The 23,019-nt window shown below is 36.2% G+C and overlaps 1 protein-coding gene across 1 annotated transcript in view; it reads left to right on the forward strand.

Moving 5' to 3' along the window:
• Positions 1 to 23,019, forward strand: part of ADGRV1 (adhesion G protein-coupled receptor V1) — a 290,872-nt gene that overhangs the window by 103,888 nt on the left and 163,965 nt on the right. Inside the window, 26 exon segments of the mRNA XM_037372734.1 lie at positions 556 to 595; positions 598 to 645; positions 648 to 718; positions 2,073 to 2,190; positions 2,754 to 2,821; positions 2,823 to 2,864; positions 2,866 to 2,879; positions 4,070 to 4,094; positions 4,096 to 4,209; positions 4,352 to 4,537; positions 4,851 to 5,028; positions 5,031 to 5,076; positions 5,553 to 5,707; positions 5,819 to 6,020; positions 6,468 to 6,630; positions 6,632 to 6,688; positions 7,891 to 8,130; positions 9,451 to 9,600; positions 10,413 to 10,886; positions 11,655 to 11,798; positions 13,043 to 13,214; positions 13,590 to 13,725; positions 15,364 to 16,211; positions 18,223 to 18,340; positions 19,214 to 19,385; positions 21,972 to 22,214. Coding sequence (XP_037228631.1) covers positions 556 to 595; positions 598 to 645; positions 648 to 718; positions 2,073 to 2,190; positions 2,754 to 2,821; positions 2,823 to 2,864; positions 2,866 to 2,879; positions 4,070 to 4,094; positions 4,096 to 4,209; positions 4,352 to 4,537; positions 4,851 to 5,028; positions 5,031 to 5,076; positions 5,553 to 5,707; positions 5,819 to 6,020; positions 6,468 to 6,630; positions 6,632 to 6,688; positions 7,891 to 8,130; positions 9,451 to 9,600; positions 10,413 to 10,886; positions 11,655 to 11,798; positions 13,043 to 13,214; positions 13,590 to 13,725; positions 15,364 to 16,211; positions 18,223 to 18,340; positions 19,214 to 19,385; positions 21,972 to 22,214 — 4,224 coding nt within the window.

Consider the following 23,019-nt stretch of genomic DNA (forward strand, 5'->3'; position numbering starts at 1 on the left):
CCAATTTTGGTAAGCTTTCATTGCAGTGGAAGATGACTTTACTGAAAGGCATATCAGTGCTTGCCTTCCTCTAGCTGTGTAGGATGGTAGTAACAGTGACAGTCCTGCTACATAGGTGTAGATTTCTGCATGCCTGAGTCAATTTAATTCAGTATACACAGCAACTGAGGACATCACAGGTAGGGACTTTTGGTAGTCTGTTAAATATTAAAATGATTTAGTAACCATCTGTATAACTGAAATAAAGTTTGGAAAGAAATTATGAAACCTCATCTTGTTCTTGTCACTGAATGATTCTTCTGCTCTCCATTTTGCTGGTGCTGTGCCTGCTTGTGACTCATTGTCTGTAATGTTTTTGAATCATAGGGCTTACAAGACTTTAATACAAGTGACTAATCTTTGCTAGCGTAATTAAGCACATTCCGTCTATTATCTTCCTGTTGATTTTCACTCTTGTCCCTATTTTGCATTGTCATGATAATGCTTCTTGTCTCAAGCCTGTATAGATAGCTGCCTATTGCTACCGCTTTCTACTGCCTCCTCTTTCTTCATCAGGTAACAGTGAAGGAACCTCAGACACCTGATGACCCTGCTGCGTCGCACTGCTCACCGTCAGTCGAAGTCAAGGAGGAAGAGGAGCAGTTAAGTGTTATGGATTCTTGAGGAAGCAGCCAGATATGATCTGACTCCTCTGAATGGTACCCTTCAGTTTAATGAGGTATTTATGATGTTGCAATAATTATTACTATTAGATATTTATAATACTTCTTCTTCTTATGTGTGTTTGCATGGTGGTTGTTATACATTTGTAGAAGTAGGGAGTTATTAAGTATTATAATACTAGGAAAAAGTGAGTTTCAGCTGATGGGGTTAGCAGTATGCTGTGTTTTTTCAAACAGAAAAGGAAAGCTTTTTTTAAGGTAGCATAATGTCATCATCAGGAAGATAGGCTCTTCAAATCTGAACTGTTTTTACAATTAAAAAAGAGGAACAAAAATGTACCGCATGTTACAGAAACGTTTTTTCCATTGCAGCATCAGACAAGTGAAAGGGAGGAATGATACTGAAAGTGTGGGAAGGATAAATAAACGCTCAAAATATACAGATTCAAAAAATAAATAATAAAACATCCCAGTAACTTTCTAACTGGACATTATTATTTGATTTGTATTTCTTGGCAGGTTAAAAAATTCTGAAGCAGAAGCTGAAATACTGGATATTTTTAAGCTATTGTTGTTATCTTAATACTGGTCTTTCATAATCTGCTTAAATATTTATTGAAGAAGAGTGTTTTAACACAAAGCATAATCTTTTCTGTCTGTACAAGCTTATTTTATGTTAAATGAATAGCCATACCAGTTGTTCTTCTTAATCAGCTGGAAAATAGGGGTTTTTTTGTAAGACCACCAATATTTGGAAAAGTTTTGCTATCATTATGCTATGCCTTTCTCTACTGGTAGGCCCTAGGCATTGTTTTTTCTTCCTGAAGCTCTTATATATGCATACATGTAAGAATACAATATGTATGTATGGTGTATACTGGAGTTATACAATGTGTACCTACTTTTTTCCTATATTCTTATTTTAAGCATTTGCTACTGCCCAATGACAAACTGGGAATTAGACAGGAATTGGCTATGACCTAATATATCTAATCTTAATAATGTTAATCGTTAGAATGTATGTATGCTATTGAATATGCACTTTCTGGTGGAAAAAAAAATTGTATAGAAAATTTCCCCTAAGTTGCAAATCATGTGAATACATTTTCAAAGTAATTTTAGTCATCATTTGGTTGAAAATAGCTGGGGTATTTTTAGGGTTGGCACATGATGTTTGAGAGAGAATTTTATTATTTATTAATCTGTGAGAAATTTTTTCAGCCTGATCAGAAATGTCATATTTTAAAATATTACAGAACATATCAAGCATATGCATGCTTAACACTTGATTTGTTAAAGAAAAAACCTCTTTTTTGTGATACTGTATTTTTTAGTTTCACTTAATATATGTATACCTACCTACCTACCTACCTACCTACCTATCTATCTTCTGGTCTTTGTGTGATGCAGACTGAGTACCAGAAGTTGATTGTTTTACATGCGATACAGGATGGTCTGCTGGAGGGGAATGAAACATTTACCATTCACCTAGTCTCTACTGGTGATGCAGAGATATCCCCTGTAAATGGTAAAGAAATGATTCATTACATTCTGAGACATTTCATATGAGTATTCTAGCAAATCTGTTCATATTATTTTAATCTACAGTATTTATATATTTTGTTACCGCTAGGTGGTAGCAGTTTAACCATCAGCCTTTTTCCCTAAGTTGTTTCCTTGTCTGAAGAAATCTAAGAGAATTTTAGGTCATAATTTTTAATTCTAAATTAATTGTTGCTGTAGAATTTTGTGTTCAGATAGTTAACATTGTCTGTAAAGAATTCTTTAACAAAAAGGAGCAAAACCAAAAACCAGGTTCAGACCTGTAAGAAACTGTAAAATAATTTAATTTGTAAGGGGCCATCCTGGGAAGGGTCATCTAGTTGAAAAATCTGGCTCAGGGAGCAGGAGACTTCACAATTAGATCAGGTTGCTAAATGCGTTGTCCACACCAAATTCTAAATATAGTGAAGGATGGGGGTTCTGTGTGGCACTCTGGAAAGCCAGTGTTTAAACCACTCATGTTACAAAATTTACAAAAGTTAGCTCATTAGTTTTCATTTACCATGAGAATCTTTGTTCTCTTCATAGGTGTTGCAACCATCATTATTGTGGCTGATGAAGGAGCTTCTGGGTGGGTTGGGATAGCCCAATTCTTCCAGGCATGTTCTGATTGGAGAACCTTCAGGAAATTATAATGGAAACTGCTCTTATTAGGTAGGTACAATACTCATTTTTCCAAAGGAAAAAAACAACAGATCAGTTTCAAAAGCTATGAGACTCCACATTTGGGGTAAAATTTCTTAAGTGTTGCATTTCATTAATACTTAAAATCAGAACTATTTTTAAAGTCAGATGTTTGCTTTTAGAGAAGGGCCAGATTATACTATATCTGTGTCTTTTTATTCTGCTGTGGAGCTCCAAATATTCCTCTCAGTCTTCAAATAATTTACAACATTGATACATCAAAGGAAAGAGGATTCCAATCAAAGGGAGGGAGAAAGGGAATCAATGGGATTTGAAGGTGCTTTGTGCTTTTTGGATTCAGTTCAGGATTGGTGCCTGAAATGTATTTCCATTTATGATGGCTAGCATAACCAAAGTGGAAACTGGGTTTTTAGTTGAATCAAGATGGCAAGTATTTCACTGCATTTAGTCAACTGAAAACACAATGAGAGAAATGAAGATGTTACCATACATTCTAACAGTATGGAAAAAAGGATTGCAACACTTTCCCTTGGTCAACCAGCAAATACCAAGCAACAGAACAGCGTCTCATGCTGCCCAGAGAAGCCCGAAAGACAAAGTGATGCTTTGTGCAGCAGTAGTTGCAGATCATGTTGTAGATCATGTTAGGTACAGACACATTTTGCCATAACTTAGTTTGCAGAAACTGATGTCATGAGTAGGATTAGGCTCTAGGTTTTTAGACAAACAGCAGACAGAATATTTCTCAAACAACTTCATAGGAGTATTCTACTGTCCTTATGCCTTAAATAAATAAATAAATAATAATTGCCTCTGGCATTACTCTTAAGTTCCATTCCCATTCTGTTTTGCATATCTATCTATGGAAAAGCAGAATGGAACCAAGAGAGCTCAGTTTTCAGTCCCCACCTTTGGGGCTATATGTTGCAAAGAAACTTTAAAGACCTTTCCAGTAAAAAATACAGCTCAAGATGCCTCCCAGCATAGGGAAATAAAACAGAACTGCAGAAATGTTACTGCTCTGAATAGGGAATTGTAAAGATCTTAATAGTGTCATAGTACATTAAAACTCAAGCTTCACAGTGCTGATAACATTCTTTCATGCACAAAGTCCATCTCTGATTGTAATATTATATATATACATATCTATATATACTAAAGGTAGAAAATAAAATCCATGTTTGTCTTCTTACCTGCAGCCTGATACGTGGCCCAGGGATTTTTGGGTGAGATCATAATACACTGGAATATAACACCTCCTCATCACACAGAATTTATTGAGACATCGGGGACCCTGACAATGCGAGACAGGCAGTCTGCAGCAGTTGTTCTAATACAGGTATATGAGAGGTTTTACAACCAAACTGGCTATTTCAAGTACTTCCACTTATTTAGTTAGTATCTTGGTTAGAAATTATTCATACCTCTTTCCCTGGAAATGGTTTAAAATCCTGTTAGCTTTCATTGATTCTTCTCCCTAGGCTGTAGATGACAACCGTCCAGAGGAAAAACATTACTACCAGTTTCAACTAACTGGAATCAGTGCTGGAGGACTCATAAATGAATCTAGCAGCACAGCAAATGTTACCATGGCTGCCAGTGATTTTCCGTATGGAGAGTTTACATTTTCACGGGAACTATTGCAAACAACAGAAGAAGAAAAATGGGTATTAGATTAAAATTCCTTCTTATATAAAATATTAATAGATATTGTATTGTTGCTAGATTTATGCTAACTTTAGGGAAAACCCACAAGATTTATCATAACACATCCCCCGGAATGCCTGTCTGAGGCTTTTGGAGTTTTCTAATACTCTGAGAAAGAAGGCTATCTGCAAAGTCACATGTACTGTGTATTTCTAAAGCACATAGTTCTTACCTGACAGAACCATTAGAAAGATGCCTTTAGAATAGTCTCATAAAGGCAGCTGTAGCAGAAAAACAAAACCATTTTTAAAATAAATGTCCTCTTTCCCTCAGGTTAACATCACCATTGTGCGTTCCAGGGGATCCTATGGCAAAGTGCGTCTCCGCTTTCAGATAATAAATGGGACTGCAGAGGAGGGAATTGATTTTACTCCCACAGTGAGGGAATTGTTGTTTGAAGCACATGAGGAAAGTAAAATTATTTTGGTTGAAATTCACGATGATGACTTCCCTGAGGTCCTGAAGACTTTTCAGTGATGATTACTGAAGTGGAACTCCCAAGGAAGGGTAAAGATAAAATTCCCAGTTGATTGATTACAAGCAGAAGAACAAACTGTATTGAAAATCTGATCTACCTGCAAAAAGTCACAACTGGAGTTCAGCTGTTTTACTGTATATCTCGTAATGTGGCTACAATAGTAATTCTAATAGAAATTGGATGTATCAGGAACCCCAATTCTTTTAACATTAGTACAAAGATTTTGCTGATGAAGATTTATTAAGCTGGAAGTCCTTAGGCTGTCAAGCTGTCAAGTTGTATGAAATCAGATAAAACAAGAGTGAAAAGTAAAATATACATGGAATAAACTACTATTTTTGGACATACGATAGTTGAAAAAGTGTGACCAAAAGTCTTTGGTGATAACTGATAAATGTGAGAATATTTGTGTGTTTGTGGTAGTTTACAAATTGTCATACCTGCATCTTAATACTTTCACAAGAAGAATTTTTAATGTAATTTTCTTTTTATGTTCTTGCAAGTGGATTTGATTTTACTGTAAAAGAAAATGGTCTACAGATCGATCAACCTCCAACAATAGGAAATATGTCCACAGTACGAGTTACTATAGCAAAAAGTGATAATGCAGAAGGCATCATAGAATTTGATCCTCAGTATACCCTTCTACAGGGTAAGTTTACTTAAATTTTCGCTGTGGTTTAGTTAGTAAGTTAGTTAGACAGGACTGTGACTATGGCATGAATTTTGAAATAAAATAACTTTTTCTCAATTATTCTTGCAGTGGAAGAGGATGCTGGATTAATCATGATTCCCGTTGTGAGAAAGCATGGAACTTATGGCTATGTAACGGCTGATTTTCTTTCTCGAAGCATTTCTGCACTTCCTGATGGTGTTGATTATATCATCCACAATAATTCTGTCATTTTTTATGATGGCCAGAACCAGACTTTTATTTATATCTCTATTATAGATGATGAAGAAAGGTAATTAGTTTTTCATATGTTTATTCACTAATTCACTTCTGAGAAATCCTTTTTAGCATTTGCAGTATGCTTGTGTTTAGAATTGGAACTGAAAAAACAAATTTCTGCAGTGCTGAAAAATCACCTAGATTTAAAAGGGGATAAAAGAAGCTATTATTAGAGTTTCATAATTCCTGTTAAAGTTAATGAAAACAAATAGTTTTTTAAAATAAGAATATCAGAAAATTTGGGTGTTAATACAGTTGTGCATAACGAAATATTTTGCCCTTTTTAAATTTTAACACGAGTAGAAATAGAACATTGTTGCAAGTGTGAGAAATCTTCTGCTGTATGCTTACAGAGATGACTTCTGGAAACCTTTAAACTGTTGGATGCATGATTGAATGTAGAGTTTATTGGTTTCTTTACCCTCGGATATTCAGAATCTCTTTTTCTTTTTCCATCCAGTTGAATTTGCAGAGCAATTTGAATCCAGCTGACAGGAGCCAGTGGTGGAGCAGTCCTTGGGCCCCCAGACCTAGTGAGCCAGATCACTATTGCTAAAAGTGACTCCCCTGAGGGCACGTCCGATTTCTCACCAACTCGAATTATTCTTCCCAACCCTGATACAACCACGGCTAGTGGTCCCTGGTGCTGAAAGGGCTGGAGAATTGTTAGGGGAGACACAGGTGGGCCCTGGCTGCCAAATACTGAATGCTCTCCAGTGACTTGGTCAAAAAGCTCCTGCCTTTTCCTTCAAGAGCTTCTTTGTGACCGGATTGCTAATAGGAGAATTGCAACTCTTTATTAAACATGAATTGGGTATAGCTGCAGTATAACAGAAAATGTTGTTTCCCTTTTAATTTTCTGTTTCTCCTCCTGTTTTCTTTCCTTTATTGTGGTTTTGTGTACTTTGTTTTGAAACTAGCTCCTAATCCCATCAAAATATGGTTCATTTCATGTATCACCACTAGTTTAATTTAATGTGGTTGAATTACTTCCTGAAGCTGGGCCAATTGTTTTTTCAGTACATTTTTTTGAGTTTTCTAGATTTTGGGGTTTTTTTTGTTGGTTTGGATATTTTTGTGGCTTTTTGTTATTTGTTTGGTTTTTTTTTTTACTTTATACAGACCACTGACAAAGTGAACATACAAATATCAGCCATGGCAGGCCTTTCATAGTCTTGGCAAATAACTGAAAAATTGGCCTTAAAGGCCCATGAGCTCCTTTTCTCTCCATATAAAAATTATCTTTGTCTCTTGCTTTTTCTAGTAGTCGTTGGAGAAAACTGGAAAACAATTAAAAGCCCAAAATAATAATTTTAAAGTGCTGAATATGACCTCCTTCAAAGTATATCTGATTTGTGGGAAATTCTGAAAATATTCTAGCTTTTGATCAGACTGAAGAAGTATGAATCATAAGTTGAAGGACTGAAAACTTTTATTGCATAAAATATTTGTTATTTTCAGTCTGGGTATCACACTTCACAGGGAATGGTTTTGATCATGAGTACTCATTTGGGGAGCTTCACAACAATTGTGAAAGGGCAAGAAATAGAAACTGTGCTTCACGTTACATGCTAAAAAAACATCAGTTTCTCTTCTTTTCTATTACCAATATCTAGGATTAAATAAACTGTCATTGTGGCTAACTAACACTTCAAAATTTCCATTTGTAATTAGTCATGCTTATTTTTCCAAAGGATTATATATTTTCCCACATAGAATTCATTGTGAATATTTTGTATTCTGTATAAACAATGAAGATTTGAACATAGCTAGTTACCAGATACAAGAATTTTTGTATCACTTGTGATACTCTGTCATTTTTTCCCCTTTGAGACTAGTATAATATACTGCCACTCTAAATCTGAAACTGGTATCTTCCACAGATTAACTGGGACATCTTGGGACCCAATTCAGAAGAGGTTTTACCTCCCCTGAATAGTGACATTGGTGACCCTGTGAATGGGTCATTCTATTTCAGAGAAGGAGAAGGAGGTCTGAGAACCATTAATCTACAAATCTATCCTCATGAAGAAGTTGAAGTTCAGGAGACCTTCATTATTAGACTGAGCCTTATGAAAGGTGAAACAGAAATAGATCCTAAGGCGAACAGTATTACACTAATAGTAAGTCTTTTCTTTCTTCTGAGATCTCTGTTAATGTTGGTACTTATCCTGCAAAGGTTAAAAAATTAATCATAATGATCACATAGTTTGTCATTTGGCTTTTTTGTCCTGTGTACTGCTTAGGTGTATTACAGCTTCCTTTCATTAAAAAAAAAAAAAAAAAAAAAAAAAAAGGTGAACAATCTGTCAGTAAAATTTGGTACATAAGTTCTGACCTAGCCCTCTTACTTGTAGATTTCTGTGGTTCTCTTTGGAGAGAGCATGGATTGGGACCTCATTTCTAAATGGTTTCTTGTTCATCCCTTCTTGGGACCGTTTCGTCTCCTCCAGCTGTCATACATAAAAGAAGGAGATAATCTGGCTATTGTAGAGCAAGAGAAATGCAGAATTTGTGGAGAAGGCAGAGGGAGTGTCAAAAACAGATTACTGCTCTAGGGATACTGCAACTAAGGAAATATTTATAAGGCTGTTATAAGTAGCCCACAAAAAATATATATCTTTCCTTGAAATTCGATTATTATTTTTTTTCTTCTGTCTGTAGAGTGTTGATGGAATTAGCTCCTGTTTCCATAGGCTGCTCAGTTTCTCCTTTAGGGACCCAGATTTATTCTGCGGACTGTAGTGTTTCACCCTGCACACCAATGAATTGGTTTCTCAATAGGTGCTGATGTTACAACTCCATCATAAATCCAGTAATTGTTGTGGCAGCTACTGATTTACACAGGTGGAAGTGGATGACCTCTATCCCAGAGGGCTAAGTTTGCAAGCTGATAATGTCCTAAGAGTTTCTGTACACCAGCCCAAGATGCCTGGGTGTTTCCTGCGTTAATATCAAAATATTCAGATACAGCATTTGAAATAAAATTCTGTCCTTTTCTTCTTTGGACACGGGGACTGAAAACTGCTAAGGGGATGTTCATACTTTCTCATCTGTCTCTTGGTATCAGTTTGATTCCTGTTCAATTTAGATTCTGCTTAAACTTTATGTATCACTGTAAGACTTTCTCACAAAAGAGCAAGTCACCTATATATCTCATATAACACTTTTGCTTTGTGTGCATCTGCATGTCTGTGTACATGCATGGGCTGATACCACGCCCTTCTCATATCTTGATGATCCTGTCTACCAAGCTCTTTTTAATTCTGTCAATATTTTTTTCTAACTACGAGGTACTTTTGAATCTTTTTAAAAGGAGAAAACTCAGTAGGAAGAGCTAACAGATGTGCGCCTTGTAGCTTCTAGCAATGACAATCTCAATGGTTTGAAAAAATACAACTCTACATTTCTGATTTTTTGTTTGTTTGTTTACTTTTGTACAGATACAGAAGTTTGGTGATCCCAATGGAATTGTACAGTTTGCTCCTGAATCATTAACTGAGAGTAATTATACAGAACCTTCAGCAGTGGAAGGGCCACAAAGTATTACACTGTTTATCAGACGAATTCAAGGCACTCTGGGAAACATAACGGTATTCTCACTCTCTTCTTAATGAACTATATAATCTGAAATCATCCTTGGTATCAATGTATGGAGCAATATCTTATTCTGTGCCTTTTAGTGGCTTATTTCTTGAATTAATTTGCTTTTTACACTGAATTTAGCAAGGGCTCAGCCCTAGTACTTGTGGTTTCGAAAGCCAGATTCAGGCACCCCTGGTCAGGGATAAAAAAAGAAAAACAGTACTGCAGTGCTTCTCTTGCTTTCTCTCTCCATCTCCCCCTGTGCTTTTGATGGGAGAACAGAAGAGACTGTGCTTTCATAGTAACCTTTCTTTGAGATCATCACAATATACTCTTTTCCAGTAATATCTAAAGGTAAGAACCAGACTTTTTTGAACAATCAGTCACATTTGTTTTTCCCTAAAGTTGTTTAAGCATTTTAACAGGTACTTGTTTAGTTGAAAAAAAAAAAATAATCAATCAAAGCATCTGCTGCGTTTAATGACAAGTCTTCACCCCTTTCTGATGTGAAGAATCTTGGAAACAGGAAAACCAGCAAGGATATTTTGGTGTAAAAATAGAAGTAATTCCAAAAAATTGTTCAGAGATTCCATACAGCTTTACATAACACTCTAGTACTGTTAGAGGCACAACACACCCTGCTGTAAGATAGTCTGTGTACTTCTTTCTGTGCATACCTAAGCTAATTTTCATTTTACCCACTTAAAACCAATCTGTTCCATATCCTATCTATACTGAATTCTGAATATGATTGAAAGTTTCTGACTCTGTGGGTCATTCTGCTTTCTTTTGTTTTGTGCATTTTCTAAACTCATTTCAGGTTTACTGGGAAATACATAGTGAATCTGACATCACAGGTGACTTCCTTAGGACTGAGGGATCTGTTGTTATGGCTCACCAGCAGAGTACAGCTGAGATAATTATCTACCTGTTACCTGATGATGTTCCAGAACTGGATGAAAACTATGTGGTGCATCTGATTTCAGTAGAAGGTGGAGCAGATATAGACCAAGACAAAAAAATGTCAAAGATAAATGTTTTTGCAAATGATGATCCTTATGGAGTGTTTGCCCTGTACTCTGATCAGCAGTCAGTATTCATAGAGAGAAACCTGGATCGGTATGTTCAGATTAATGTAACTCGGCATGCTGGAGCATTTGGAGATGTGATCGTTGAGTACTATATCAAGTCTCATCATGAAGAGGCACTAATTGAACCTGAGAATGAGATGGGATGCCTCACGGTAAAAGATGGTGCCAGCTTTGGAGCAAAAAGAGTGCCAATAAGCAACCAGGTCTGTATTATTCTCTTTGGTCCTATGATATCTATTGTTTCCATTTGTGTTCATCACAATACAAATATGCTGGAATAAGAGACCGGACTTTCAATAGTATCCATTGTGAAGAAACAGAAAAGAGAGTTTTATTATTATGAATTTCCTATTTATGGAACAGAAACTGGATTGAAATATCATGTTTTAAGATAATAATGGCAAAATCACTGCTGTGCATGTGTTCAAATATTCAGTATTTCTGTCATTGCTTTGTGGTACTGTGAGTTCAATATTTCATTATTATTATACGTATGGAACTATTTTCTCAAATTTCCCTTTCGAATAGTAGTGATATGTCAGTGCTGACTCATGAAGCAGCAGATAAATTTACCTGGAGTTCTCAGTGTTCCCTGGTTGTTTGTTATTATTATTAGAGTCTTACATCCACACTCACATCCCTTTACATCCATTTTATGTCTTTTTAATCCTAAGGATTAAAATCAAGCAGAGGCCCACTGTGTTAGATGCAATTTATTAAAATGGCAGTAGTTGCTCTACAAATTCACATTCAAACAAACTGTTGGTAAATGACATGCACAATAAAGATGTTCTAGCTGTATTTCTTTTGAGAAACGTAGTGAACAAAACACTTGTCTTGAAAACACTGCTTTTTGTGTGCAAGTGGAACAAAATCTGCAGATTGTTCTGCAACTTAACTTGAACTTGCAGATATAATGTTTTTCGTGGAAGCAAATTTCTACTGTTTTAATTAAATTCTCTCTCTCAAAGGCATTTATTTTACTGGGCTTGAATTTTACTCTGGAACTGATTAATGTAAGCCTGGTTACAGAAAGTGCCAAGGATGTGCCTAAAATATTAGGAAAAGCAAAGTCAGCTGTTCTGCTTGTTCCTGAGGAAGCTGCCAATTCACAGGTCAGTAGACTGGCTGCAGTGTAATCTTTCTGCCACAGAAGGAAGGTACACTTCCTTACAGAAGATAGCTGCTGTAAGAATTCACTTGGCACCCTTGTGTTTTCATCATTACAACCAATTTAATAAATTCTGACAAGACTTTCCGAGTTATTACTTGTACTGTATATTATCTTTTCTCTGGTACAAATTCTTAGATAAATGTGTTAATACAGTTTGAAATTGTCTTTTCATCTATAAAATGTAAATAGTGTAAATATTACAGTTAGTTTATACTTTTGTTGACATGAAATGGAAGTTCTGAGACTTAGAGGAAAATAACTCAATTCTGAACAATGTTATTCCTTTAAGCATAGTAGCCCCAAAGTAAATAACAGCGGCATGTTGTATTATGTGCAAAAAGAGATGGACATCATGCTGGGTTTTAATGCAGTTGACAGTATATTTGGCTAGTCACTGAGTGGGAAAATTTCCATTTGTCTACTTCATATCAGAATGAGAAAATTTGCCTATTCTGATATGGTATATGTGATACAGTTCCCTTTTTGTATGTCAAGCAAAGACAACAGCATGGTGAGGTTTTAGTTCTCAAATGTTATTGAAGCTTTTATTTAATGATTTAATTGTCTTGAAGCACTGTTCTGTCTTTTAATTTGTATTTAAATTTGAATTTAATCCACATGATCTTTCTGTAAACATCATTTACTACCATATATCCATTTATCATCGTTTTTAGAATGTGCGAATTATCCTTTCAGTCCCATTTGCTCAAAGAAAAAGAAAATTAGATTGTACTAGCAAGAACAATTTTGCCAATAGTATCATGTGGCACCAACTTACTTTCCACTGGATAAACAGTAATTTATTTTAGATCTATGTGCATATATATACACATATAGTATTACATCTATTGCCTGTGAGCATTGAGGGCAAGTTGGTTTGTTTTTCTTTTAAACAGGCACAGAATGCTCTATTCAGTGTTTTCAGCACTGAAATGTCAGTTTTACTGGCCTTTTCCCTAAGATCTAGTTCTCAGAAACGTAAGATTTAGAAGCATTATTAAAGATTTCTGAAGGAAGTATGTGTGTATATATATTCACACATGCATATATATATATATGTACATACATACATCTATATGCACACATAAATACCGTAACATGCCTATTTTACAAAATACAGTATGCTTTCACATATTGCCAATTTTTATTCCATTTCCTATAACAAAATCTACTGTGTTTGAACAGGTTGGCTTTGAATCTGTGATTTTACGACTTACAGATATTATAGCAGGGACAGGTCAGGCTGTCATAAGCAGAAAAGGAGTTTATGGCTCTGTAACAGTTACCTGGATTTCAGGATACCCGCCAGACCTAATTACTGACTTTGCTCAGCCAGGCAATATTACTCCCCCGTTTGGTAAGTACTTGTCCAAGGAAACAGCTGTTAAAAGTTGCATAAGTGCTGATACCACCTTTTAGTTGGTTGCACCTCTACGTACTTCCTCTGTTAATGAAGAGTCATCAGAATGAAACTGGGTGGTCTGATTTTTACCTGTAAGGGATATGTTTCTTTTATGAGCAAAAAAACCCCCTAAGCTTCATAGGTACATGTCTGAGAGGTAGGCACAATGCTCTGCCCCTGAAGGACAGGCCCTTATCATGCAGATTTCTTCTGCCTAAATGGAGTGGAATTGTGATTGAAGTCTTTGTCTCAGCACATTCCCAGGTAAAAAGAGGATTCCTATTTAGTGATTTTGACTTGTGCTCTCTCTCACTCTCTCTTTCCCTTCAGGTACTGTTGCATTTTCCTTTGGTGAGCAAAGTAAAGTGATTTCATTTCAGGCAACTCCAAGCCTAAACAAACATGAGTCATTTGCCATCACTTTAACAGCAGTGCACAGCAATGTGTCTGGTGGGGCTCGCCTGAGGTAAGGCTATTACTTATGGTTTCCAGTCACACAGATGCTGTAAGAATTATGACCTGCATACTGGCATACACCTTATACAAATCCCTATTAAATTACAGATAGCTAGCAAGCTATAGTGCCTTTGATATATTTGTATGTCTTGTCTTAGGTGGAAACAAGTGTCAGAACTGATCAAAACTGAGGCTTTTCTCCAGTTCCTGTCTATTCCATGTCACTGGGGTCTAAGGTGCCTAGAATATGCCTAGAATGATGGAGACAGTTAAGAAAATGAAGAACAGAGATCAACAGTTTTAGCCAGGAAGCTGAAGAGTGAAAGCAATGTAACCGCTTTCATTAGTACCCCAAAAAATCCATATTTAGAAAATCTTAGATAACAAACATTATTTGAAACAAATAAAATGAAACAAGGAATGCTCTGAAAATACCTAATTTATATAGAAAGCCCTTTTTATTCTTAAAAACAAAGCCATTACATTTAATGTAGTTTTCCATCTCAGCCAAGTGGTTGTCTATTCTTCAAACTATTTTCTTTTCATTCTGTCTTACTCATTGATAGCTAGAAGTGGTATAAAAAGAATGAACGTAGAATAACACTGCGTCTGGAGAAAGGTATTGGCTTTACCGTATCACAATTACACTGGCAAATCTGAAGGAAGTAAGGAATGGACTGGATGGCTAAACTCCTGAGAGTCACCCCTTCTCCTAGGCTTGTCTGTCCTGTGGACTGGTGTCCTCAGAGCACCTATTTACCGTGTGAGTCAATTATCTTGACTATATGAGAATGACCTTTCTTAAAAAACTTACGACCACATCCCACAGGAGGTAAAGCTGACAGTTACTTTGAAGAGTTTTTGGCTCCCATACTAGTGGAAAGGGTCTGCTTTTTTAACCAAAATCACTGTAATCTTTCCACAGCTTGGTAGCCTCCAGCACTGAATAATGGGTCAGTTATAGATATAAGTGTAATGCCTAAGGTTTTGCAAAGGTTCTAAGTCTCTGTGCTTAATTTCTAATAAGAAGGGGATATATTTATTATGAAAAAAGCAGAGATTAAATTGATATTGATAATAGAGCTCAGATCTGGAAAAATTACTATGAGTAATGTTGCGAGGGAGTAGTTAGCATTTCAAGGCCCCACTGTAATTAAAATAACTTCCCTTCCTTCTTTAGCTTCCTTGCTAAAACTGTAGATCTGCTAGTACCTGTCTGCTCCACCGTTTTGCCTTGGTACAGGAAGTTTGTCCAATGGTTAAAACTGGTGTTACTCAGAGTGACTGTATCATAACATACCTCCCTGCGCTGTGTCCACAATAGAAGGACATCATACTTTCCTTTGCCTCTCCATTTTCTCAGGAAGACCTTATTTTATTTGTCCTTTACTCTGTATCCTGTGCTGACTCAGGATGGATGAAACCGGTGGAGGGCTGTTCAATCCAATCATTGCAAAAACATTTTTCTGGGAACCTCTTTAAATCTTGCTTGGTACAACTGCTACTTCTTCCCTCTACTGTTACACATTTTTTTAATCCGCTCTCTTACAACTGTCATTGATTGGTCACTGGAAATTGTGCTGCTTGGGTGTTTTACTTCTCATACTTTGTATTTCCTCTCTCAGTTTTGATATCTTTTCTGTTTCAGATCAGGATTTACAATAGCTGAAATTGAGCCAATGGGGATATTCCAGTTTGCTCTTAACTCCAGATCTGTTTCAGTTGAAGAAGACGTTCAGGCAGTCACACTACATGTTGAAAGATTGTTTGGTTTTCAAAGTAATCTCACTAAACTGACATATCAGACCATTCCAGGAAGTGCCAAACCACTGGAGGACTTTATACCCATTTACAATGGAGAGCTTATATTTTTATATTTTCAGACAAATGCTGTGATAGAAATATCAATAATTGATGACACTGTGTCTGAAATGGAGGAATTTTTTTTTGTAAATTTGACTGCTGTGGAAATTTTGGATGTTCAGCCTGTGAATCCTGACTGGAGTCCACGTTTCAATCCAGCTTTCAGTGTTGCAACAGTTAATATCCTGGCTAATGATATTTTTCATGGAATACTAAGTTTGGGGCCAGAGTTTATTTATGTTGAAGAAGATGCAAAAAGCAGTACCCCCAACACGGTGATACTTCATATCAAAAGGACCAAAGGTTTTACTGGTGATATTGAAGTAACTGTTAAAACCTTTGGGGGAGTAAGTGCACAGAGTGGTGTAGATTCATATCCTTTTGGAGATGTTTTTGGAAAATCAAACTTCACCTGGGCAATGGAAGGAGAAGATTTTGAGGAAAAGTCAGTCTCTCTGACTTTGCTGGATGGAGAAAGAGAAAGCAAAGTGTCCATAAAAATTTTTGATGATGATGAGCCTGAAGGACAGGAGTTGTTTTATGTTTTCCTGTCAGATCCTGAATGTGGAGCTCAGATTGTGGAAGGAAAGGATGAATATGGATTTGCTGCTTTTGCAACTGTGATTATTGCAGGTAATATTTTTTTTCCCCCAGAAAATTAATCAGTACATCTGAATTAAATAACAGTAGATAACTGTCTGTTATATCAACTTTCATGTAAAGACTGGAATTCTATTTGATAATAAGCAGGCTATTTTATTCCCAAATCTTGAGTGTTCCAGATCAGTGGAATCATCTAATGCACAATCCCACTGTGCATCCCTTAGCAGTGTAGCTCAAAATACATTTATAGATGTTGCTTATGTCTGTTCTTGTCCTGGTTTACTTCATGTAGGGAAAAGGCTAAGCTTGAGTATTTTTCTTGCAGATGTAGTAGCATTGCAGGTTTTTTTGGTTTTCTTTGCCATGATGTCACTTTCACATTTTATGGGGTTTGCACAAAGTATAAAACCCAGATTCTGTTTTCATTCTTTGATACTATGCAGTTCATGTCTGCAGTGTAGTCATCCTCTGCTTCTGGGGATGGAGGATAGGAACGGGCTTACACAGACATCATTTTTCTTTCAGTCACTACACGCTGCTGTGAGAGAGTGATCTCAGAGCTCATTTCCATTAGGATTTCGACACCTATCACACTTATGAATTGAATATAAAGCAAATTTAACCATAATGTAGATTAAATTTTAGAAACAAGGTGGGAATTGGAAAGTTTAGGCTAATCAAGAAAGCTCTATGTAAGGCCCAGCATTTACTGGAATTTTGATGTATTTATATAGTCTTAGGAAAACAAAGTAGATACTGAGAACGAGGATTAAACAGTGCTGTTGGATAACTGTATGCAGCAACCAAGACTATATGCAAGAGCAGAGCGTCGCGTTCCCTTCATGTGCACCATCTCTAGAATTCACCGCGCAAGTAACCAGTTGCCCATATGTGCAAGTTAACTGAAGAAGGATGTGCATAGGCACAGGCTGGAATTTCAACTTGCATTGAATCCCATGGAATTGTATTGACACACTCTAGAATTACACCCTGAGTGCAATGGGTACATAAAGTAAGATCAGGAGGTGACTTATGTTAAGGAGAAGGGTCAAAGCATGTATCTGCATTTAACTGTATAGATAGAAAGATACCACAGGTTAAATATTTGTGCATGCACATAATAAACATGCTGTTTCTGTTAATCTTCAGTGTATATATTGACATTTAATAAGTGTTGGGTCAGAAGTAGATTGCCTTTCCAATAGGAGAGTAAAGTCATCTCTACCTGTAAGGAGAAATCCTCTAGAAGCAAGATTTAATGGGACATTGTGAAGACGTTAAATTTCCCTTCATTAACCCTGTATTTTTTTCCTCCACTGCTGTTCTGTTGGTTATTTACATTCCCATGAGAACAATGCAGTATTTTGCAGCTCCCTAGTTCTGCACACGGAATTAAAGGTGCAGGAGAAAAGCTGATGTAACAGTTTGGGAAAATGAATGTGTTCAACAACATTATAGGTGGAATGAATAGGAAAGCTAAAGTCCTGTCCTTGGGAGCCCATCTTTATCCCATAACTTATTATGTCAATGCTGTCTATCTAGACCCATGCTGAGACCCATTTCTGTTTAGAAATAATATGTTTTAAGGGCTCTGGTAAGCGTAAAATAATATAGCTGAAGTGATATCTCCTATAAGGTATTGTGAGCAAGGCTTTTGACACTGTTTTGGACTAGTGTGACACCTAGCTTCTTGAAATCAAGGGACAGAACATTCAGTCAGTGCTGAAAGCTGCTGAAAATACAAGCTTATGTGCAGAGGTAGTGTCAGAACTCTCGTAAGGAATTTATTTTCAAAAATACTTATTCTACTGGTTAAAATAAAATCTAGAATTGCCAACATTTGAAGTTCTAGATAAGAGTGAAATGTAAATTAAGAACAGAAATACCAAAAGAAATTTTCTTGAGGCATCCCCAAGTAGTACTTTGCAACATGTTTTTGGTACCCAGTTTTTATTTTTTAGCAGTTATCCATATTAAAATTGTAATTTAGTCCTAGCTTAACCTTCTTGCTAATTACTTTCATGGACTGTTTCCTATATAGGAAGTGATCTCCAGAATGGCGTTTTGGGATTCATTCCAGAAGTACAAAGTGGTCTCGTACTTGATGAAGACTCAGAAAACAGAGAAGTGCTGCTGACTGTCGCAAGGCAACCAAACAGGTGCAGCAACAGCTAATCCAAGTGCTCTTCCCACATGCTGTTATGTGCTGTGTTGAATCACAGAAGCACTGTTAGTGGAAGGGATTATCACAGCATCTTATAATAAATCTTTGCCTTTCTGCTCCTTTAATAACTTCCCAGAATTTGGCAAATGGGCCTTGAAGTTGTGAATGTTATTAGGTCTGTCACTGTGCTGGTATAAAGCCGAAACAGCAAAAATCTAAGTATTTTCCAACTTACTCTGTCAGGCAGCAAGTGGGAAAGTTTTGCGTAAAGTATTTGCACTGCTAAAGGTGTAACTCAGATTCTCGTTCCCTGTATAATATAAGTAGGTATGAATGCTAAAATGGCGATGAAGTCCTTACCTAAGTGTCAGTACTATGTTTATGTCTTCACTCACAGATACTATGTTTTTTCCTGATTCACATACTTATATGTTGCGCATTTATGTGTACTTTAAACAAATATGCTCAAGTACTCTAAGCTTCTTAAACCTATAGGAAAGACTATTTCTGCCCGGCTTTCCAGGCAAATGGTTAATACAGTATTAAAGAAAGTACTTGGTCACATCCCTGTCTTCCAAGCACCAGTGTCTCTTATTCAGCTAATCTCATGTTTCCTGAAACAAAAGTTGAGAAGAATTTGGGTGCTAGTTAATTGCTTTATTTGCTCCCTGTGTTGCTTTTTGGTAATCTAAACAGATTTTGGAGGAAGGAATTTAAATAAAAAGAGATAATTTTCATCTTAAATGTTTTTTCCCTAGTGATAAATTCTGAATAGTAACATAAAATGTATGTTATGTCTGTGTCTTATGATTCCTAAAGCAACAGTGCTTTCCTTCAGTACATGTATACCCTTTTGATTTGCTTATAGGGCTTTTGAAGATGTGAAGATCTTTTGGCGTGTAACCTTTAATAAAACAGCTGTTGTCCTTCTGAAGGATGGCATGAACTTGGAGAATGAACTTGTGTCTGTGCTGGGAGCCACTACCTGCATGGCAGGTCAAACAATGTGCAATATTTCCATTGAAGTAAAACCTGATGATGTAAGTAACTATTGCTCATTTTTGTACAGTACTGTGACATTGAATTGCAATTTATCAAGGTGAAAAAAACCCTTTGATCTGGAGGAACTGATGTGCCGTTTGAAGATGGTAACTTGACATCTGCTCAGTTCCTCTGCAAACACGTTTATTTACATGCTTGTGCTACCTCCCTCGTGACTGGTAAAAATTTGGGAAAGAGTATTTAGTTTGAAGAGAAAACTGCAGATTGCAGATTTTTATGGAATGATAAGAAAAAAAATGGAGTTCTTTCAGTGAGATGCATGTTCATATATGGGACTCTTGCCCTTCACACAGTAAATTTTTCATCTATCAAAGCAGTTCTTAGTATGGTTTATGGAAAGCATATCCTGTAAGTAACGTAAAAAATAAAAAACATCTCACTGAACAAAAAAAACTTTTATGGGAATTTGTGCTTAATATGCATGCCTAAATCCAGCACGCTGATCTGTGAAAACTCTCCTCAGTCATAAAGCTGCATGAGAATCTCTGAGTGTCTAAACATCTGTTGCTGTGCACATCAGCTTGTGAGTAGCAAAGCTCAGTTTAGCAGCCATCATCCACTAAAGCCATTTGGCATTCGTCGGTTGGGTATGCCGAAGCCTAAGAGCCTCGAGAGTCCCAGCTGGCGCTCAAAAATGCAGACAGCATTAAATTAATACAAAGCACGGCGTTCAGTTATTTTATTGGAAAGAGAAGGAAAAAAAAAAAAAAGAAAAGATTAATGCTTGCCATTCTTTCAGAGTGAAGAGTTTGAAACTTCCCAAGAAACCCTAACAGCCAGGCAACTGGCAAAGCTGAGGTCTGGGGAATGGAAAACAGACAAAATGAGGAGGCTTCTACAGTTTTTCTGACTACATTCTAGAAAATAATGCAAGAAGTAGTATGTGGGAAATTGTAATATCCTATTAGAGAATAGGGTGCAATTTCCTAGTTAAGAGAGCCACTTCCCTTCTTCATCTTCAAATGTTATTTTTAAATTACAGAGCCAATGAATAAAATATGTGCCTGAGTGGGGCACAGGCTGCCTCACTGAGTAAACTGGGATTTTAAATCTGTTTAGTCTGAAGTAGTGTTATCATTTAGTGGCAGCAGTGCAGCAGCTGCAGAGACATGCAGTTGTGCCACATGAAGCACAAGCGTGTGCCACTCTAACAGGTGCTAATGGAAGGCTAAAGTTCCCTATGGCATTCCAGTAATTTCTGCCTGTCAGCAATTAGTCAAGATCAGGCCCCTTAAAGAATTACTTAACAACAAATCAATTAAAAATATGTGCTATTTAAACCCCTAAATATGTCCTAATTCTTCTTCCAGTTCTTTCTCCATAAGATAACTTATAAATTAGTACCAAACACATTATGAAATTATGGAGTAATAAATATTTGATAAATATTTCATATTTTTTATGGCATATGTATGACTTATTCTAGCTTTTGAAAGTTTTTACTTAGTTAGCTGTACTGACTTTGTTAGTAAAGAGCTGAATCCTGCTTTCCTGGAATTAAAGTAGGGTTTCCTAAAACCAGAGCTGAAACAAAAAAGTATGTTTACTAAAAAAAAAAAAATTGCCTTCAATGCTCATTTTTTGGTAATGCTATTGTCTTGTAAAGAACTACTTTTTCTTGCAAGTTTGCTGCTTCATGAGTGCATGTAATAGGTACAAATAACGTATTTCCAATGATTTCTAGAATCTTAGTAAACCAATGTCTATTTCTAAACCTGTTATGTTTGTATGGTAGGTACATGATGAAAAATGTGGTAGAATGTCATATTGTAATTTAATATTGCTGTCTTACTTTCAGTAAACAGGCATTAGGACTGTAGAATTGACTAGGCTAATTCTCTGACATATGAACACTAATATGCAATAGCCTGTATTTCCAGACTGACAGATTTCTGTACATTTAAACCTCACAAATGTCTATCAGATAGTATCTCTAAACTTTGGGATTTTTGATAAATTCAGTTGGGCATTCAAATCTACTGAGATTTGCTTGTAAAAGCATGCATGAACACATTAATGTTTAAACACTAAGACTGTATGTAAAATGTTTTTCAGAGCTTTACCTGAGTTCAGTACTCAAGTACAGTCAAGTTAATTAATTGCAGTTTCAAAACAATTAGACTTCTGTGCAGTTTTTCCACAGGTGAGTAGGTGTGTACGTGCCTTTTCATAAGGCAAAAAGAAAATGAAAGAGCAAATTCTTCACAAGATGTACATCTTATGTAAATCCATAACCTGGAATATGGAGCTCTTGGAGAGTTTACTGTCATGTATGGTGGCAAATTTACAGCCACAATATATGTAGTATATAAATAGCCACTTTATTGCAACAAATTCCATGTGAAAATCTGAGATTGCATTATTGTACATGACAGAGTAGTGCCTATTGCAGTAGTTTTTTTTAGGATATACTTCATTGTACTTACTGCACGTTTCAGGAAGCTTGCCTGTGGTAAGTGTTAGTACGAGTAATCCATTGTGCATACAAAATATAATATAATTTTTTTCAAGCTGAAAGTAAATAGTAGGTCCTATAATAATATGGAAAAATCCCTCATTTGCAGGTACCTGAACTTGAAATGTATTTTTTTGTTGAGCTGTACGCTGTAAGCACAGGAGCTGCATTGAACAGCAGTGCCAGATTTGCTGTTATAACAGTCCTTGAAAGTGATTCTCCTCATGGTTTACTATATTTTGCTGTGGGATCTCGTTTTGCTGTGGCTCATAAAAAGACAACTTTAATCAGCCTACAGGTGCTTAGAGATCCTAGTACATCAGTAACCACAATGGTTAGCTACAGCATGCAGGTAAGACTTTTATTGTTACTTTTATTATTTAAATTATTTTTATTATTATTTTTATCATTAAATCAGTGTTCATTCTCTGAAATGAATGTGACTGTGATTAGTAGTTTTTCAGGAAATGGTCAAACATTTGCTGGACTGTATGGGCTGCTTCTTTGGTTTCCCATTAGTAAGAAGACCTTGTTCTTATTGCATTGCCAAGAGTGGTTTTGTTCATTAGTACCTTCCAGTAGCTTCAAAGCTGTGGTCAGTGAAGGTATTAAATACATTTTTTTCTTTGTTCTGAGGTTCTTACGAGACTCCAATTTTTGAAGCTTCTTGAAATTAATTTTTAATCATGATAGTTGCAACTACAAGATTCAGATACCGACACACTTGCTGTGTTAAGTCACACATATATTAATACACAAAGCACTCTTAGGAAAAGAGAGAACTTTGATCAAATTGTATTCCATGTTCTTGAAGTACTAAACCTGAAAATTGTTCTTCCAATTGAAAATCTCATGTGCTAAGGTATTTTTTATCATCCCCATTCATTTTTGTTATGTTTACAGCTGTAACACCAGACTCTTCTAGCTGTTGACCCTTTTATCTCTAAATGACTACCTCATTATTATTGACAGACGATGAAGAGTCTCCTTTAGCAGAAGTAGCACAGCTGCAAACTCCTTCCACTTCCTTATAGTTGTGAATCCAACATCAGGGCAGGGCACAGGCTGCAGAAGGGATTCCTCCAAGCTTGCTGTCACATTGGAACAGTGTTTAGCCTGATGTGCTTTGAATATGTGGTGTTTTATTCCTAAAAGGT

Source organism: Falco rusticolus, chromosome Z, assembly GCF_015220075.1.
Source record: "Falco rusticolus isolate bFalRus1 chromosome Z, bFalRus1.pri, whole genome shotgun sequence".
Lineage (NCBI taxonomy): Eukaryota > Metazoa > Chordata > Aves > Falconiformes > Falconidae > Falco > Falco rusticolus.